The sequence below is a fragment of the Globicephala melas genome, chromosome 11 (genome assembly GCF_963455315.2).
Source record: "Globicephala melas chromosome 11, mGloMel1.2, whole genome shotgun sequence".
Taxonomy (NCBI): Eukaryota; Metazoa; Chordata; class Mammalia; order Artiodactyla; family Delphinidae; genus Globicephala; species Globicephala melas.
Genome location: NC_083324.2, coordinates 74,220,052 through 74,240,391, shown reverse-complemented (window position 1 = coordinate 74,240,391; position 20,340 = coordinate 74,220,052). Strand labels below are relative to the sequence as shown.

At 40.2% G+C, this 20,340-nt stretch overlaps 2 protein-coding genes across 9 annotated transcripts in view; one reads left to right on the top strand and one right to left on the bottom strand.

The window, feature by feature from the left end:
- The window catches only part of SLC25A27 (solute carrier family 25 member 27), a 29,599-nt gene extending 14,217 nt beyond the window's left edge, over positions 1-15,382 (bottom strand). For all 4 annotated transcript variants that reach the window (XM_030870534.2, XM_030870535.2, XM_030870537.2 and 1 more), the window contains exons 1-6: positions 15,075-15,382; positions 12,377-12,568; positions 10,511-10,595; positions 6,792-6,914; positions 4,481-4,593; positions 798-882 (exon numbers count right to left, since the gene is read on the bottom strand). In XM_030870534.2, the coding sequence (XP_030726394.1) occupies positions 798-882; positions 4,481-4,593; positions 6,792-6,914; positions 10,511-10,595; positions 12,377-12,568; positions 15,075-15,180 (704 nt within the window). In that variant the 5' untranslated portion in view covers positions 15,181-15,382. The remainder of the gene's footprint in view (positions 1-797; positions 883-4,480; positions 4,594-6,791; positions 6,915-10,510; positions 10,596-12,376; positions 12,569-15,074) is intronic.
- Positions 15,383-15,550: 168 nt separating this feature from the next.
- Positions 15,551-20,340, top strand: part of CYP39A1 (cytochrome P450 family 39 subfamily A member 1) — a 68,029-nt gene continuing 63,239 nt past the window's right edge. For 3 of the 5 annotated variants that reach the window (XR_009565750.2, XM_060307545.2, XM_030870539.3), the window contains exon 1: positions 15,551-15,993. Coding sequence is in view for 2 of the 5 variants with exons in the window: in XM_060307545.2 (XP_060163528.1) it covers positions 15,817-15,993 (177 nt within the window). In the remaining 3 variants the exon portion in view is untranslated. The remainder of the gene's footprint in view (positions 15,994-20,340) is intronic. The other 2 variants (XM_060307544.2, XM_060307543.2) reach the window with 2 other exon arrangements.

Below are 20,340 nucleotides of genomic sequence, written 5' to 3'. Positions count from 1 at the left end.
ATGTCTCCAGATATCACTAATTTGGCACTTCTCACATACTTTTGGGGTTGTCTAAATAGCATAAAGGGGTCTAGAATTTGGAAACAGGATCAGAAGCTAAATAGAATCGTAAGGACCCTCGACATCTATAAAGTTAACTCACTCTAATGGATAATTTGAACTTGTGTTGCAAAGAATTTAAGCTGTTTCTCTTTCCTAGGATGCTCTTCTTTATCGTGTCTCTGTCCGTCACAAGCCACAGCCCTTCAAAACACTTATCTAATTCTGTCTCCTTCGTAGGCCCTTCTGAGCGGTTATTTTTTCTCTCTGCACCTCCCACCCCAACTCTACAGTAACTAGTTCCTTTCTTTTAGCACTTACTGTGCAGTCTTTTTACACTAGTCTTGTTTTTTCCCCTTGGTACACTCCCTGGGAAGGAGTGTGGTTTACCTTTTGTATCCACTGCAGGGCCTTGCACAGTGCCTTTAACCTAAACGATGCTCAGATATACCCGTTGAATTGAGTTGGAGAATCAGTTATCAGAATCTGACCCTGGGATGGCCCCATCAAGGTGCAAATATTTGGGGAGGTTTAACCTGAAGCATTCTGCAACTCTGCCCTTCCCTTCCCCATTTTAACTGCAACAAACTTTTAAGAAAATTGCTCTTTATATAATTGCTCTTTATACTATTGCCTTTCTTTAAGGGTCATATCAGTAGGTTCTCAATCGAAAGAGACAAAAGTTAGAATTTATGCCAAATATGGAAGAAAGGGTGAGATAGGAAAAAATAGAAAGAGACAAACTAAAACAGTCTTACCTTGATAAGCCATGAGTCATGATATTGTCCTCCAGTGGTGTATTCAAAACCAAGTAGTGTTTCACTGTATCGTAAGTGGTTAAATCTGGCAATACATAGAAAAAGAAAGCTTAAATATCATTCGTTCAACAATGAATGTCTTTTGTGTCAAGAATGTGCTAAGAATGGGGCAGGAATGTGTAGAAGGATGAAAGATCCCATTCTTGTTCTCAAGCAGAGGAAAGCAGATGGAGGGGGAGGAAAAGAGGAAGAGAGACAGACACCCAATTATATCATTTGAACATCTGAATCCAGCTCTGCTTAAAGTCAGTTCAACCCCTGCACTTTTCAGTGTTGGAGCTGATGAATTCCTTTTTTTAGCCTAAGTTAGGTTGAGTTGAGATTCTGTCACTTTAAACAAAAGGTCCTGGTCATTATTCTACATTAAGTTTTGTATACTTTTTTCCTAATGACAATGAAGAGCTGTTGAAGGGTTTTAAACAGGGGAGGGATAGATCCCAATACTGGAGTTTTGTAAAGATTACATACACCAAAGTACAGAGAAGGGAATTGGAAAGAGGTAAGAATGGGTAGATGCATTTTATCATTCACCAGATATCTGAGCACCTGCTGTGTGGTAGGCGCTATTCTAGGCTCTGGGGAAAGAGCCGTGGACAAAATGAACAAAATCCCCATTCTTTGTTGGAGGCTGAGACAATAAACAAGTAAGTAAACACATGGCATTTCGGATGGTAGTGACTGCTGAAGACAAGGCAAGGAGAGGGGACAGCGAGCGTGTGAGGGTGGGGAAGGTTGGTGTATGTGAATTTAAATAGGGTGATCAGGGAAGACCTCGCTATAATATTTGAGCAGATACCTTAAGGAAGCTTGAGAAAGTACACTTTGTAGATATCTATGACAAAGCGTCCCGGGCAGAGCCACAGTGTGTGTTATAGCCCTGAGGCAAAGTCAGCTTTGTATGTTAGAAGAACAGCAAGAACACTAGTTTAACAGGAGCAGAGGCAGCAAGAGTTGGAGAAGGGGATGATTTGAGCAAAGGAGTGACTGACCGGGGCCACGATTTACAAGATCACTCTGGCTGCTCTGTTAAGAGTAGACTATCGGCAGACAAGGCAGATTAGATATGAGGCTGTTGCGGTTCTTCTGGTAAGAAATGATGGTGGCTTGGATAAGAAATGACGGCGGCTTGGATAAGAAATGATGGCGGCTTGGATAAAGGCGTTGTGGAGTGCTGGTCAGAGTTCGGGTGTTTTGAAGACAGAATCAACAGGATCAACAGGGATTGGCCAGCAGATTGAATATGGAGGGAAGGAAAGGAAGCAAAAATGACGGCAAGGTTTTGAGCTTGAACAATCTGAAGGACACAGCTGCCATTTATGGAGATGGGAAAATGAGAATGGACTAATTTAAATGTTTTAAGGTAAGATGATAGGCCCCAGTGATCCTGATTAGAAAAATTTCAGATGCACAGTGGGACAAAATGGCTGTACGTGGGGAGACTAGTTAGGAGACGTTTGTAGTGGTCCAGTAGGAGGAGATCAATACTACTTGGACAGAGCAGTGGCTCCAGGGATGAAGGGAAGTGGATGAACTCGAGATATGTATGCAAGACAGAACTGGCTGGATTTGGTGACTGGTTGGCTGTAAGGAGCAAGGGAAAGCAAAGAGATCAAAATCAGGCCCAGGTTTCCGGGTTGTTCAACCAAAAAGATGATGATATCATATTTTGAGATTGGGAAGAACAGAGAAGGAAGTGATTTAGTAAATGAGCTTGGTTTGGACACACTCAAAGTGATATATTTAAGATAAGCTGGAACTTGAAAGAGAAATCTGGGCTGCAGTAGATTTTGAAGCAATAAATTGAGAACGACAATCTGAAAGGTTTTCTGAAAACCAAAATATCCACCAATATGATGCAGCAGACATCAACGGACTGAAATAGCAGTATATAAAATAGATTTACTCCCTTTGATGTTTGAGTGATATGTTACTATACCTCTCAAAAATGCTATTTATCAGGTTCTTAGAATCATATAATTTTGGTCTTAGGAGTCTTCCATCCATTGATTCATTCACTAAATGTCTGTTGATTATGTACGAGGGACTGGGGAAATGAAGAAAAATGAAACATAGTCCTTGCCTTCAGGGGGCTCAAAATCTAGAGGAGGAGATAGACACATAGTAGAAAGCAATGAAATGAGGTAAAACCGGTAACAGAGATAAGCACGGGGAACTATGGAAACATATGAAGGGGCATCTAACACACCGTGACCTGGGAGGGGCGGCTGCAGGAGGTCTGGGTAAAGTACACGGGTGGGGAAGACACCTCAGCTGTGTATGAAACGATCTGCAGAAGAAAACTAAACAGAAGAAGAGGGATGAGGACAGAGAGTACAGAGGTGAGGAAGAGTCTGGTGTGTGCGGGCAGTGGAACATTTTAGCTCTGGACTCTGCTTCCCTCTCTGCTCCAGAGTCAATGAATTGCTCAACCCCAGAAGACACAGGTTGGATTATACAGGCCTGCTGTGTCATGTTATGAAATTTCCACTTTATTCTCTGAGTGATAAGAAGCCAGTGAAGGGTTTTAAAGATACCAATAACATGTTCCGATCTGTATTTTAGATAAAGCTCGATGGATACTGGGTACAAATTTGAGGGCAGAGGAAGAGACCAGTTAGAGGGCTGTGGCAGTGGTCTAGTTGTGTTTTGATGGTTACTACTGTAAAAACAGTCATTTTAAGGATACTAAGGTAGTAGACATGAGGGGGGAAACTTTCTTTTAATTGAAATATAGTTAATGTATAATGTTATGGTTATTCCAGGTGTACTTCATAGTGATCTGACATGTGCATACATTATAAAAAGGTCACCACAATAAGTCTAGTAACCATCCGTCCCCATACAAAGTTATCACAATATTATTGTAATAGTTCCTTATACTGCATATTACATCCCTGTGGCATATTTATTTTATAACTGGAAGTTTGTACCCCTTAATCCCCTTCACCTATTTTGGCCTCCTACCCTCCTCTCCTCTGGCAACCTCCTGTTCGTTCTCTGCATCTATGAGTCTGTTTTCCTTTTGTTTTGTTTTGTTTTGTAGATTCCACATTGAGATCACATGGTATTTGTCTTTCTCTGTCTGACTTATTTCACTTAGCATAATACTGCGGGGGGGCATTTAAGAAATATTTAGAAGATAGGAGAAATTAATGACTGAATATGGGAAGCAAGAGATGGGGATGAGTTAAGGAAACATTCAGATTTCCAGCCTGAGGTGCCCAGCTGTACAGAATGGATTATACGGCAAGAGGAGCAGGATTACTGGGGGGAAAGATTTGTAGTCTGCATTTAATGACCATCACATACGGTACATATACCAGTTTGAATCTGAGAGGAAGGTATGGTGTGGAGCGTAGCCCTTAGAAATGGTTTGGTATTATCTCCTTATCGTCACAATTTGCTAGTTTTAGGAAATCCTTTTCATATATCAGCATAGAGTAAAGTGAAAATATTCTAGGGAAAATATTCAATTATGACATTATAACATAAAGGAAGACTGTTGCCAGTACATATTATTAAAAATAATAAAATACATATTCTCATTTTCCCCGATGGAGTGCTTATAATTAAAATGATGAAGGCGATTAGGACTTCGCAGAATTCAACGAAGTTTCCATTACCTCCCATGTTCACCAGCGCTGCTCTTTGTATATTGGGTACCCAGCCTGCCCAAAGCCCACGTATTCCTCCTTCAGCTAAGATTTTTGCAAATGCGTGATGCACACCACGAAATCTAAAGGAAAATAATAATAAATGTGAAAACTCTATGCGTTCCTGTGTTTGGAATGCAATTGTATAAGCTTTGCCTATAGCTGTTATGATTTAGAGTAAAGTAACATCTTAACTATCTAGAATTGTTAGAAATTAAAGCAATCCACGTAAGTCTAATTTCCAGATAAACTTATTAGTTCTTTAGAAAAAAAGGCCAACTTTTGATTTAAACACTTTTTTATGGAGATATTTATAAACTGTGACATCCTCTTCTCAGATTATTAAACAGATGAAAACTCCTTTCTTGATATTTTACATCATCTGTGCCCATATTAACTATAGGCAGGAATAGTGGTTATCAGACCTCTGAGTTCATTTTACTAGTATTGTGGGAGACCTTCAAATTTTGTAATTTTACCAAATAACATCAAAAAAATCAGTTCTCATATCATCTCATAAAAGAAGTGATATTTTTAGACCAAGAAGGAGGGAGGAAAATTTCATAAGAGTTCTTAAAACTGAATACTTTGGGCTTTATGAAAATTTATTATCTTGCCTTTATTTTGCACATTTTTCTATACACAGATGAAAAATGGTGCTGAACCATGAACCGAATGTGGAAACCTATGACATAAAATAAAAGCCTGGGTTTTCTATAGTCAGACATACCTGGTGTCAAATGCCATCTTACTACTTACTAGCTGTGTGGCTTTTACTCAGGCATTAAACTCTCTGAGTCTTACCAAAACGAAGGACATTCATAATTGCTATTATGCTGTGTAAGAAATATGCTCACGAATGAGGTCACATTAACAGTTGCACATTTATTGTGCACTTATTAAGCACCAGACTTTTTATATACATAAGATACAAGTTATTCCTGAAAACTCTATGAAGTGTGTATTATTATTCAAATTTTCATCTGAAGAAACTGAGGCTTAGGGAGGTTAAGGAACTTGACTAGGGTAACAGAGCTAAAATGTGACAAAGGCTGGATTTGAATTCCAGATTGTCTGATCCCAAGGTTCATGCTCTTTACAACATTAAATATTTTTTCTATTATATCAAACCCAAAATGTCCAACGTTAGAGACAGAGAAGGAAAAACATTGAGGTGATCAGTTAAAACTCAGACATTGCTGGACCCCAACGGTTCCTTCTCTCCATGTATCAAACCAAGGCAACATTACTTCACCCTGCTACATAGTAATCAGAAGTTGTTACAGGACGACAAAACGGGTCCTGGGATTCTGTAAACTACTTGGTTAAGTCAGTGCGGTACCCTTTTCTCCTCTGCTGTACATGTTACTTATCTCCCTGTTGGGAAGGGGGCCTGGACTGCCACAGCCCAACCCCACTTTCCACTGAGTCAGCTGGAAGAGCAGCAGAGCGGAGGGCAGTGATCGTGGTGAACCTCCAAATGAGGCCCCCAACCCCCCCGACCTCTGGCTCAGTGGCACAACTGCAGTGTTCAGAGGATCAGACCCCTTCATACTCAACTCAGGGCATCCTGCACTTCTCCTCTTTCCTGGGAGAGGTCTGTCTATCTATCTGCAAGATTTGCCCCTTTCCCAGGGGAAACTGCCTAAGTGGTATTTTAGTAAATTGTTGAACAAGAGGCCCTTTGAAGAAAGGCAGACTTTGACAATATAGGGTAGTGCAATAGGAGGATTTTATATCAGAACAGCATAATAATAATAAAAACTTGGGAAAAGAGGAGCGAAATTAGGGAAGGAGGAACAATTTGCAAGGTTCACCTTGCTGTTTCCCTTCTTTCAGAGAGAAAGGGAAAGAAAGCAAGCTTTCTGGCACCTGATGAGCCAGGCACTCTGTCAAACCATCTGAGACAGTCCCTTTTAAAGATGAAGAAACAGACTAGAAATGTTAAGTGACTTCCACAATGCCAAGCCACAGTGGCAGAATCAGAATTCACACCAGGGCAACTGTTAATGATCAGACTCTTTATATCAAGCTGCAGTAGGGGACAAATCTAGCTGCCTTGTCTGGGAAAGCTTGCATATGTACAATTTGTCTGGTAGAGAACATGTACACATTGTCAGGCAAAGAAAAGGTCCATCTCACCTCTCCCCTTAGTGAATACCACTTCCAAATTAAGAGTCAGAATTAATGTCTTTACTGAATGTTGGGTTACAAAAATGCATAAGTCATTAGGGAATGTTCAAGGGGGAAAGGAAAGTTACTCATTGGTTGGAGAACTTACCGCAGTGGTTTTCCTTCAAGTTTCCTTTTTCCTTCCATTTGCATCTGAACCTTCACTAGGTCAGTTGGGTTGGCTAAAAATTGGCCAACAACACCAGCCATCATCCCTCCAATCACTGATTTCCTAATTATAAAAGGGGATACATTTTTTTAAAGGTTGCTATCAATTTCACAGATTCTGTAGGGAATAATAACATGCTGGTACAGCCCCTGCGTAAGAGATTTAAGACACAGTGAAGCAAAGAATAGACCCAGACAAATCACAGAGGTTTGTCTGTTTACTGATGGGAGGGTCCAAGGACCCGGAGGCGTCGAAATTCAAATCTGAAGTGCCAGGGGCCTTTCATGGCCTGAAATTCAAAGGAAGGGCAGTTGCTTCAAAGACATAGTTTAACTACAGTTTAATTCTGACCACAGGAGAATAAAAACAGCATTGATGTAATCAGTTTAACAGACAAAGGCTGGTAGGTCAATTCTTTTTTTTTTTTTTGCAGTATGTGGGCTTCTCACTGTTGTGGCCTTTCCCGAGGCGCAGGCTCAGCAGCCATGGCTCACGGGCCCAGCCGCTCCGCGGCATGTGGGATCTTCCCGGACCGGGGCACGAACACGTGTCCCCTGCATCGGCAGGCGGACTCCCAACCACTGCGCCACCAGGGAAGCCCGGGTAAGTCAAATTTTATGGATTACTATTTTAGTAGTTTTCCAAGGGGAAGGGGTTTTGACAATGCTCCTCTCTTTGAAGAAACTCTTTCTGTCCCTGGACTCTTCCTCATCCTCACCTCCTGGAGCCAACAGGGAACAAGTCTAGGCTATTGTACTTAAACATGCCCTGAATCCTTCATCTTCTCCCTGCTCCAGCTGCTCCTGTCTCGGGACAAGCCCCAGTCATCTTCTACTGAGATTATGGCAGTGGCCTCTTGGGGGGAGAGGGGTAGCTAATTTCTTTGTACTCTAAAACAATATTTGAAGAGGTACAAATGAGTACAGAGTAGAAAAGGGTCCCTATCCCCAGTTCCCCTCTTCTGAAGTGATCGCAACGACTAGTTTCTCTTATACTTTTCTAGAGATAATAACAATGCGTTCACTGAATGCATTACATCAGGCACTGTTTTAAGCACTTTTACAAATATCATTTAATTCTCAGATAGACTCTACGACATTAGTACCACTGTTATTTCCTCTTTACGGGTGAGGAGACTGAGGCACAACGCAGTTAAATGACAGCTCACACAGTGAGGAGTACAGCCAAGATGTAACCCCCAGGCAGTCTGAGTGCACAGTCCACAGTCTTAACCACTAAGTTACAACTGACGGCTTGTGCACACGAGCGCGTATATATAAAGTATCTTTTTTAAAAGTACAAATGCAGGGCTTCCCTGGTGGCGCAGTGGTTGAGAGTCTGCCTGCCTATGCAGGGGACATGGGTTCGTGCCCCGGTCCGGGAAGATCCCACATGCCGCGGAGCAGCTGGGCCCGTGAGCCATGGCCGCTGAGCCTGCGCGTCCGGAGCCTGTGCTCCACAGCGGGAGAGGCCACAACAGTGAGAGGGCCGCGTACAGCAAAAAACAAACAAAACAAAAGTACAAATGCAGAATGCCAGGTTGTATACTGTTCTGCTCTTAAAGGTTATCTCTGTCAATTCATATAGAGCTGCCTCATTTAAAAAAGTTTCATAGCATTCCATTTTATGACCACTCCATAATTTATATAAGCAGCTAACTCTTCACTAAGAAATGTGAACATTTATATGACATTTGATTGATCCTGCCAAGTTCCTTTTCACAGTACTTGTATCAATTCACGCTCCCACCAATCACCTATGAGCATGACTGTTTCTCCTCACAGCGATGGGTGCAGTATGTTACCACTGGTTTTTCTCTTTTCGAATCCCATAACCACACCTCCTGTGTGATTGTTACATGATTCTACTTATTAGGCATCTGTGTCTATTACCGTGAGTCTAGTCAGGGACTATGTCGGAGGACCATGCCTTTTTCATCACTATATCCTCGGTACTAAGTATAGGACTGACACAGCATAATCACTCAGTAAAGACCCAGTGACTGAGTGAATTGTTCTGACTGGGTCAGAGGACACGGAGGCAATCCACCCTGAGAGCTGGCTTCGGTGACATGTTTCCTTTGAACTCCTTACCTAACCCTTTCACATCTGGAAGAAATTACAGAATGCAAGAACTATTAATCTATTCCTTCTCCAACTCTGGGAAAGCAACTAGTATAGCTTAAAACATTACAATTTTTCAAAAACAGCACCAAGAGATTTTGCCTGGAAGATGAAATTCTACTTATTGCCCTTTTCTTACAGTTGTGACTTGGATTTTTTTTTTCAGCCCAAAAAAGATATTATAGGCACCTTTATATGTTCTTCATATAAAACCCATTCTTCAAATAGCTGTGTTATGTCTCCCTGTATAAATGTCTCATAACTTATTTGACTACTTCCAAATTGCTAGTTATTTAAATTAAAAAATTTTGCTATTATCAACACTGCTACGGTCCATATCTTTGTGTGCATGTGTGTGTGTGAGAGACTATGCATAGGTACAAATATTTCTGAATGATTCTAATCATAAAGGAGGAGTTGCTAGGTCAAAGGACTACACATTTAAAAATTTTAGGGACTTCCCTGGTGGCACAGTGGTTAAGACTTCATGCTCCCAATGCAGGGGGCCTGGGTTCGATCCCTGGCCGGGGAACTAGATCCCACATGCGTGCCGCAACTAAGACCCGGTGCAACCAAATAAATAAATAAATATTTAAAAAAAAAAAAAAATTTTAACAGGTAAACTTTATGCTCCAAAAAGGTTATAGTAACTTACATTCCCCTTAACAGTTTAATGGCTAAAAGTGCTTATAATTAACTTCCCTGATTACTGGTGAGGTTTTTTACATTTTTACATGTAAATGTAAACATATTTACATGTTTAATGAACACTTACATTCCTTCTTCTGTGAGTTGCCTGTTGATATCCTTTCTTGATTTTTCCTTTTATGTTCTTTATGTATTTTTTATTGATCTACTGGAGTTCTGTGTATTTTACTTGTATTAACCTATTTTTCTCTGTTTCTATTTTAAATGTTATAAGCGATAGGCACTTACATTCATCATCTCATCTAATCTTACAAAAACAAAATCCTGGTTGTAGGTATTAACTTCCAGAGCAGAGAAAACTGAAGATAAAAAAGGTGAAGTAGTTTGCCCAGGCTACGTGGAAATAGAGCAGGAATATGCGCCCATGTCTGTTTGACTCTAAAGCTTAGGGTTTCTCAGTAGAAAGAGGCATAAAGAAGGTGCTCCATAAGAATTCTTTTAATATTAAAATATTAAATAATATATACATAATTTTATATAGGTATATACATGTATGTTTGTATACAATATGCAGTAAATGTTCAATTATTTGGATTTTTATTGTAATTATTTATTATTTTAAGCCTATACCTTGAGGCAATTTTGGTACAAATGCACAATTTTATACAAATCTAATGGATAAATAGTAAAACCTTCCGGGCACTAGTATATTTTCTTTTTCTTTTTTAATTGAAGTATAGTTGATGTACAACATTAAATAATTTACAGGTGTACAATATAGTGATTCATAATTTTTAAAGGTTAGGCTCCATTTGTAGTTATCATAAAATATTGGCTATATTCCCTCTGTTGTACAATACAGTATATTATTTTCAAAACAAAACTTACCAAAGGGGATAATGCTTATCTTCACTTTTGCCAAACACAACTTCACGGAGATGTTCGTAAGTGACCATTCGACCTCCAGAGTACACTGTGCAAGACAGAGCATTGAAAGGGTGAATCTGGTCCTGTGTTTAATAAAACAAGAGGATGCTTTGACATGGCCTGGTCAACATCTCTAGCTGTGTCTTTCTCTGACACACCCTAGGCTTCAGACACCTGGTCTTGATGGTTCTCCAAATGGGCATGCCTTTTAAAACCTCGGGCCTTCTCCTGTGTTATCTAATCTTTCTTGAATGGCTTCTCCCTTTCCTGACTTGCTAACTCCTCCTATTCTTTCAATACTCAACTCAAAGAACATGTTTTCCAAAAAGTGCCCTCTGACCTGGCCTCCAGTGTTCTAGGCTGTCATTGCACCTGCCATGCTTCTCTGATCCCCCAGAACTATCCAGGCATGTGTCTAATACGGCATTTATCATCTTGATTAGAAATTAACTTGATTTTCTTGTTCATCTTCCCATCAGACCATGAGCCTTTCAAGGCGGGTTTTGTGTCTTTTCATTATACTATATGCCCTAGTACAGAGCTTGGTACACAGCAGGCATTTTCACTCAGTAAACATGCACAACTTCACTGGATAATTTATTATGTTAAGGTAATTTTTCAGTCAAGTGTCAAACATATGAAATGAATCTTAACTGTAAAACCACAGATGGTGGTCAACAAAATACAAATGAAAAGAAGTAAAACTCAAGACGATAATGGGAAGCAAGGAGAAACTATCAAAAAAAAAAGAATAAAAAAGAAAAATTGTGAAAATCAGTACATGGTACTCATATAGAGAGCTTTTCTTGATATCTGAAGAAGTTTAATGAAGTATTTTAAGATATTCAAAAACATACAAAGCACCAAAACAATAACAGTCTAATCACACTTCTGGACAGTTCTTGGTGAATACACTCTAACCTGCTCATCTGGAGAACTGAAGCTTTAAAAACACAGAGCTGGTAAACATTAGTACTGGGCACTTTTCTGATCAAGGGTCCCTACGTATTTGAGGAATGATTATGATTAGAGAAGAAAAACGCCATACCCGTCCTATCTCCTTTTGAAGGCAAGTTTATTCTCCTGTCCACAAGCTGCAAACTCAGCAACTCCTATCTATGTGAGTGCCCCTTTGGAAGCAGAGCAGAAAAGTGTTCTCATTGGCAGCAGTGTAATTTCAACTACTTTCCTTTCAGAGTGACTAAGGACCCACCTAGGTGGCCTGGGAACTGAGGAAAAAATCATCTGTGTTGCATTTACTCTATTGCCAAGGTTGGATTAGACAGTCATCCCTGTTCACTTTCAGATCAACCTGGCCTCTGACACATGGGACAGAGACTGGTGAGGCATTGCACTCAAATATAGTTTAATTTTCAAAGAATGTAAAAAAAATATTTTTAATTTTGTGTTTAAAGTTCCTCAAGTGGAAAAAAAATCAACTATTCATCTTTTTCTTTCTTAAACTTAAATAAAAAACATTTTTATTAGGAAGATTTTCAAGCATACAGAAGAGTAGAGAAAAATAATACAATTCCCTATATATCTATCATGGAGATTTATCAATTGCTAACATTTTCACCATATTTGCTTCTTTTTTTTTTTGCTTAATTATTTTCAATTACATTAGAGACATCATGACAGTTCATCCCTAAATACTTCTGTATGCATTTCTAAAACCCTAAGGCTATAATTCCTTAATAACCTTATATTCATTTATCATATTAGCAGAAGAAAACTAGCTGGCTTTTGAACACAGCTCAACAGGAAAGCAGAGGAGACAAACACAGAACTCGTGACAAACTCACCAGCTAGAATCAAGATAAATACCTATGTGTCTGTAAATGGCAGGTGTCACTCCTTGCCAGAGCTTTAGAAAGCCTTCCTCTTGGACAATCCCCAGGGCCGTGCGCACCATGCCCCTATAGGGAGCAGACTCTCTTGCACCGTCTCCCAACCGAGCAAGGGCAGCTTCTCCTTGTATTTGGAGTCGAGTTTTTGTGAGATCGAGGGGAAAGGTTGCTAACAACAACAACAAAAACAAAACGAGGGGGAAACCCATAACATTCAGAGAAACAAACAAAATTTTTTAAAAAATCACAGGACCCATATTTTAGTCAGCACAAGATGGGTGATTCTCAAATTTCAGAATACATCAGAATCAGCCAGGGAGGTTGTTAAAAATTACACATTTCCTAGCCCCACGCCTGTGGAGTCTCAGTAGGTTGATGGGGTTTAGACATCAGTTGATTCTTATACACTCCCAAATTTGAGAATCACTGTCCCAGAGCAGCCCCAGAGCACCAGAAAGAAAGCAAAAAGTGACAAGCCCTTGGGTTCTTTTTCAGTCAGAAATTTCAGTCCAAAACCTACTTTAGTCCTTAATGTTTGCCTTCCAATGTGAATAATTTCCAGTATCCATTGCCTGTGATGTGCCCTGGACTGCAACCATGATTAAGAGCCAATGCGACTTTTAGAATACTGTACTACTTATGACAGGTTCTTAATAAATGCCAGATGAAGCTGAATTCTGTCATTTCGTGGGTGATGTTTGCATGTAGATGAATCACTGACCTGATGTCTGAGAAAGAGAAGATGCAACATAGGGTTTATCGTGTCTTTTATATCAAAGGGTGGCAGGCTCAATATTCTTTCAATTAAGGAATATGTTGAGTTGGTTTTCCAGCACTGATGAGTTTTATGCATGGCTTCCTTACAAATACCACCTGTACTTGAAAAATTTTTCCCTAATGATTACATCTTGAATTAGAGATAGACCTCTCACCTGGAAACAGAGTGAAGCTAACTGGCTCACATAAGGAAGATCAAGCTCATAACTTTATACACACAATGATTCAGATAAGTTCATTAACATTAGTGACATTACATAAATCTTTTCAGTGACCACCACCTGATACAAAACCATAGCTATGCCTTTTCCAAGAGAACACAGAGACGGGGGAAGAGAATATTCAGTCTTAACCACTGGTCTTTGGAAAAGTTAATTATCTTGCTGTTGGTTTTTCTAAAACACAAGTTGTGTGCACATAGAGAATTTAAGCAATCCTCTGTTGACATATGAAACCTGAAAAGTCTTAAGATATAGGCACCTCTATATTAGCATAGGTTATGCCTCTTAAAATCACTTTGGTTTTCTTGCTGGTTATTTAAATAATGCTTCAGGTTCTGATCCTAAATCATTTTGTACTCAAAACCATCTCATATTTTGATTCCCCTTCCCCCATTCCATTCTCCATGAAATTTTAACAGGAGGAATGTTCCTTTACAAAAGCCATTGGTCACAGGGGGAACATCAGGTTAAAAAAAACAAAACCGGAAACATACCTAATCATTTAGCAATCTGCTTTTAAAATTTGTTTAAGTTAATGAATTGTATTTCAGTAGAAACAATGAATAATAAAAATTTGCCATCAGCTTTGGGAGAAGAGAAAGAAAAAAAAACAGAGGGTCCAAAGGGCAAGAGTGGAGGAGCACTAAGGGCAAACAACAGATCATGTTCTGCCTCTGCTGGAAATACAAAGTACACTCATTTTAGAACAGGACAAACTAACATTTACACATCCAAGCTATTCCTTTTTTTTTTTTTTTTTTAACAGGCAAGAAAATGAAAGGGTAATCTTAAAATGCACAGTGAAGGCAGGGAAAACACAGGCACTCCAGTCACAAAATTCTTGGAAGAAACACCACCTGTTCTTGCAAGGGCATCATAGTTCTGCTCTAGGTAGCCCCTTAAGTTTTCTCTGACTTGCTTATGCAGATGTAACTGTTCATCCTCTCTGCTCTTATGATACTTAATAACATCTTCATTATAATAAGTAGCATAATGTAATTGTCTGTCTCTGCATGTCTCCCCACCAGCCTGTAAGAAGGTCAGGGCTGGGTCTTCTGAACTCTATCTCTACTGTCTCCAGCACTGTCATAACAGTGTTGCAATTAGCGGTTGCCTTGCCTTGGGTTTAACGTTTATATATTATTAACTTCTCAGAGTCCTGCAAGGTAAACACAGTATAGATGAGTTCCACGCAAAGAGGTCAACTGGCAGATGCTGAGTGGATGCTCGGTAAGTGATGGGTAACGAACTTAAGTCCCACAGGTTGGGTTCACAACTTGGACCCAAAACACAACGATATAGTGACGCTGCGTAAGAATATAAATAACAGAGATGACCTCAATAAAGATGAAGAGTGGACTGGGTTTTAAAAAGGGCATCCTCACGAAAGAGAAAACGATCCCTATAGAGGAATGACAGCTCAGGAAGCTTCTAAACGGACACATTCAGGCGCAATAGCACACCCGAGGGAGACGAAATTGGAAGGAAGAGACCTTCGTGACCTCCAATCCCTCCTCCTTACAAGGTTGGCCTTGCCCCCACCCTGCCACACCTGCAGGACAGGTGTGGACCAAGAGGGCTGCATCCACCCAGAAACGAAGCCACCCGCCCGGTCCCCCACCCCCGCGCGACCCCTCGACGACTCGCGGGGGAGGCCCAGGCTGGATGGCCGGGTACCTAGCTCGGCCACGGTGGCCGCGCAGCCCGACAGGAGGAACTTGCTCGCGCGGGGCCATCTCTGGGCGAGCGGCGAGAGCCTCTCCTCATCCTCCGGAGTCGACATTCAGCAGCAGCACGGGAGGACGATACGCCCCTTCTGGCCCGCGCCCCGCGCCGCGGCTGGCCTGCCACCTGGCCAGAGCGGCTCCTCCTCAACCGGCGATCGGCGGGGCGGGGACCATTTCCCTTGCTCGACTCCGCCAGATGGGCCCACCGAACCTGCACCCTCTCCCTAGCAGCCTCGGGCTTGAGCAGCCCAGTGGGGTGAATTCGGAAAACAACGCGAAGCCCGCGAGGCTTCTGGGAAATGTAGTCCGCATGGCTCCGCCCCTCCTGGACCGAGTTCTCTGATTGGTCGCGGACGAGCCGCCCGCCGCGCCACCAGCCCCGGTCTCCATGGCAACAGCGCCACTTCTCTTCCTCCACCCCCTGCACCCACAGCAGCAGGATCCAGGCCTTTCCTTCCGTCCCGCGTGGCCAGAACTTGAAAGAAAAGTGGACGTAGGAGGGAGTGATGATGCAAAAGTTACCCAAAAATTGGGGCGGGGAAAGGAGGCTACAGTTAGGAAGGCGAACAAGCTGCAAAAGGAACAGCGGAAAGTTGGGAGGTCGGGAGGGTGCCCTGTTCCGGGGGAAGGAGCAAGTACCACAGCAGCGAGACTTTTCCCTTCTCTGATTCAGGAAGGTGCTAGACAAAAACATGGAATTCATTTCCCCAACAGTGGTTATAATCTTAGGTTGTGTTGCTCTTTTATTATTTCTTCAGTGGAAGAACTTGCGTGGACCCCCGTGCATAGGGGGCTGGATTCCTTGGATTGGAGCTGGATTTGAGTTTGGAAAAACCCCTCTAGAATTTATAGAGAAAGCAAGAATCAAGGTATGTGACCTTAGCAGGTGGGGTTTCTGGAAGAGGTAATGTTTTCTTTTTTATTTTCTTTCATTGTATCTCAAGTGCAATGTTAGAACATGGGGAACCTACCTGCTGACCACAATTAAACGATCTAGCCACTTATGAATTCCTCAACAATCAACAACTGTGTCTTATGCAAGGTTTTTCGAAAGAAACAGATTTTCGTCAGTTATAAAGTACAAGGCAGCTTGTAACTGCCTTTTTGGAAGTAGAGATTAAAAGTGCTAGTTACTTCATCGTAGCTAAAAAATCCTAAGTGTATACATATTAACTAAATGCTTGCAATAATTGGGAAGACAGAAGCGTAATACAAGTAATTTCAATTTGCTTAATAAATTCGTATCCAAATCAAGAGTTAACACCAGGCTATTGTAAAAACTGCTTGCAAATTCGGTCTTTACAAACATAGTGGGCACTATATTTTCAGCTGGTGTTATTTGGTGATAACATTTTCACTGTCCACTAAGGATATTAGTAATTGTTGTTGCAGTACATATTTTTGTCTTTAAAATAGCTTTCAAATATATCTTTCAAAAATAGTACATAGGTTACTGCTTTTTTTTTCTTTATTTCAATGGACATTCTTGTGTGTATGCTCCTGTGTGTGTTTGTACTTTGCACTTACCTGATTGTTTCATCACAATGACTTCCTAAAAGTGAAATTGCCCAAAGGACATTAAATTGTTTATATTATTGTGTTACTCTTGCAAAAGGATGTACAAATCCTTTTTCCTTTTCTTTTCCTTTTTCTTTTCCTTTGAGTGTAGGGGATTTGCCTCGCTCTTCATATCCTGGACCACACTAAGTACCATAATTCTTGTTAGTCTAATAGATGAAAAATAATATCTTTTTTTTAGAAGTCTCTAACCATTCTTTATTTTTCAATACTCACACAATTTATACTCAAGATTGTATTTTCGAAAATCTTAGGGAAAAATACTATCTTTTAAAGAAATACTTCTTTGTCTCCCATAGCCTTCCTTAGGTATATGATTTTGATAAGTCTTAAGGCATGTTTCTAAAAGGTTGTCTCAGAAGGTCAAGCAAGGTCACAAAGATTATTCTGTTTTCTTCTAAAAGGTTTATAGTTTTGCATTTAACATTTAGGTCTATGATCCACTTAGAGTTAGTTTTCTTGTAAGGTCTACGTAAGGGTTGAGTTTCAGTTGGACCTCTGGATGTCCAATTGTTCTAGTATAATTTCTTGAAGGACTTTCCTTTCCTCATTGAGTTGCCTTTGCAGCTTTTCAAAGATTAACTGACCGTATATGTGTAGATCTATGTCTAGCCTTTCTATCCTATTCCATTGATTTGTATGTCCACTCCTTTGTTAACACTGCACTATCTTAAATACTACAGCTTTATAGTAAATCTTTAAATCAGGTAGTGAAAGTTCATGGTTTTTTGTCATTGATGTGGCATTCAAGATTATTTGCATTTTAATATAAATTTTAGAGTTGGCTTGCCAATATCTATAATAAAGACTGTTGGAAGAATGTTTGGAAGTTTGTTAAGTCTATGGAAAAATTGAGGGAGAATTGACTTTTTAATGATATTTTGCCTTCTAATCTACGAACTTCCTCTATGAACTACCTCTCCCGTTTATTTAGCTATATAATTTCTTTTAGAAATATTCTGTAGTTTTCAGTGATGGGGTCTTGCCTGTGATTGTTAATTATTTTCTGAAATATTTTATATTCTTGAGGCTATTGTAGATACAATTGTTTTCACTTTTGTTTTCCAGTGGTATCCCTCTGGCACATAAAAGACACAATTGTTTTTGTATATTAACTTTGTATCCTGTCATCTTGCCAAATTCACTTATTAGTTCCAATAGTTACTTTGTAGATTTCTTAGGATTTTTATACATACACAATATGTCCTACAAACAGATAAATTTATTTCCTGTTTTCTGATCTTTATGCCTTTTATTTCTTTTTTCTTGCATAAATAAAGAGGGACTTCTAATATATTGTTGAATAAAGTGGTGTGCATAGACAAGCTTGTCTTCTTCCTAATATTCGGGGAAAAGTGTTCAATGTTTCACCATTAAATTTCTTATTATCTGTAGATTTTTTCACAGGTGCCTATTTCAGTCCTGACCTTGATCGATACTCAGAATTCACAGATGCCACCAGGGAAATAAATGATGACCTATTGTCTGTTCACTTCTACACACTTCTCTGTGGAGTTTTAGTCCATTTACTTCTTATTGTTTCCCCAACTCTCTGATGCCTTTAAAAATATGATCTTTGTTATCTATCCCTCTTTTCTCTCATCCTACACAGAAACAGAAGCATCTGCATGTTTTAAAAGCTGCAAAATATTCCCTGAATCATTTCACTTAAACAGTCACCTAATGATTGTTATGGTTTGTTTTCCATATTTTACTATTGTAAATAATGTAGCAACAAATGTCATTTCTATGTGTGCAAGTATATCTGTGGAGTAAATTATCAGATTCAAAGTGTAAATGTATTTTTTAATTTAATTTTTATTTTATATTAGAGTATAGTTAATTTACAATGTTGTGTTGGTTTCAGGTGTACAGCAAAGTGATTCAGTTATACATATGCATATATCCATTCTTTTTCAGATTCTTTTCCCATGTAGGTTATTACAGATTATTGAGAATACATTTGTAACTTAGAGGGAAATGGGAAACTTTGTGAGTGTTTTGAGCAGAGGAGTGATGTGATGTGATTTAAATTTTAAAGGGTCATTTTGGGCACTCTGTTAAAAACAGGAACATAAAACTAAAAGAAAGAAGATAATTTGAAGGTTTTGGCAAGAATTCAAGCTTGAGATCTTGGTGGATTGTACCATGGTGATAGCAGTGGAAGTTTGAGAAGTGGCTGGATCTGTTTTGAAGATGGAAGCAGTAGGATTTACTGGTGGATGGAATGTGGTGTGTGAAAGAATGAAAAGGAGCAGAGGTGGCTCCCAGAAGTTAGACTTGAGAAACTAGAACATGGACTCACTATCAAGTGAGATGATCAAGATTGCCTACAATGTGGCCCGAGTGCCTGTATGTATTACCAAAAGCCACTTTCCTAATGGAAAGTTAAGAATTCTCATTTGAACAAACCTTCAACGATGAACACGACTCATCTTCTTCTAAGTATTGATTAATAAACAATACTAGGTAGGGAATATTGGGAAGCAATGTAGATGTCTGGATCACTAATGGAAGAAAATGAGACTTCACTATTTGGGGGATCAATGATTATTGGGCCCACAGTTGCCTGATGGCATCCAATACTGTGTCACGGGAGCTATCACGTGCCATTTCATGCAGATCTGGAAATGACTGTAATATTGAAGTACTGATGAGCCTAAATGATATTTCGAGAGATTTATAATAACTGTAATGGGATATAAAAGTATGGGTGGTTTTTCCAAAAATGTACATGTTGGATGTGGTCTGAGAAAGTCAGTACAGCCATAGGAGGAAATGAGAATGAGACTTGGAAGGAGGAAGGTTGTTATACTCACAGGTCCAAGGCGGGGGTCACTGCACGCCATGCAGGGCCACAGGGGAGAGCACCCTGTCGGGAGGCAGAAGATGGGAGCAAGAGAAAGCCCTGGCCAGAGCCTTTATTGGGGTTTGCTCAGGAAAGGCAAGGCGAGGCAGGGTAAACAATTTAGGATTGACTAGTTTGAATCATTTCTGAGGGCTTTGGGCTATAAGGTTGGTCTGCGGGTGCCTAGTGCCTTGCCCTGGGATGATTTAGGGCGAGAATAATATTGGCTTGGCGTGTGAGAGTTAGATCAGGAGGTGGTCGGGGACACAGACTCAAGATGGGTTGGTTTCCCTATGAGTGGCATGCTCCTGGATGGCTGAGTCCTTTGCTGTCTCTAAAAACTGACTAGCCCTGGGAGGGCTGTCTCTACCCAGTAGTGAGGCCACCAAAGCTGAGCGTCAAGAAGAAGAAAAGATAGCTAATATAATCGGCCCTGTGACAGATGGATGCCAAAAGACACCAAATCTAAGGAAGTGCAATTGGAACAGGAGGTTCTTTTGAGGATAGAGTCGTGGGGAAGATTGTGGTGTATTGCCTCCATTCATAATTAAAGAAAATGTTATATTATAATCAGAGGCCAGTGAAAATAATGATATATTTTTCTCCAAATAAAGTCATGGACTCCCTTAAACCAAACCAAACTCTGCACTGGAGGATGACTGTAGGTTCCTAGGAGCTATCTGATAGAAAAGGCAAAACTGATGGTGTACGAGAGAGAAGGCGTACACATAGAACAAAGACAGAGTGTGGAACCCATAACACAAGTGAAGGAGGGTGGGCATTTCCCAGG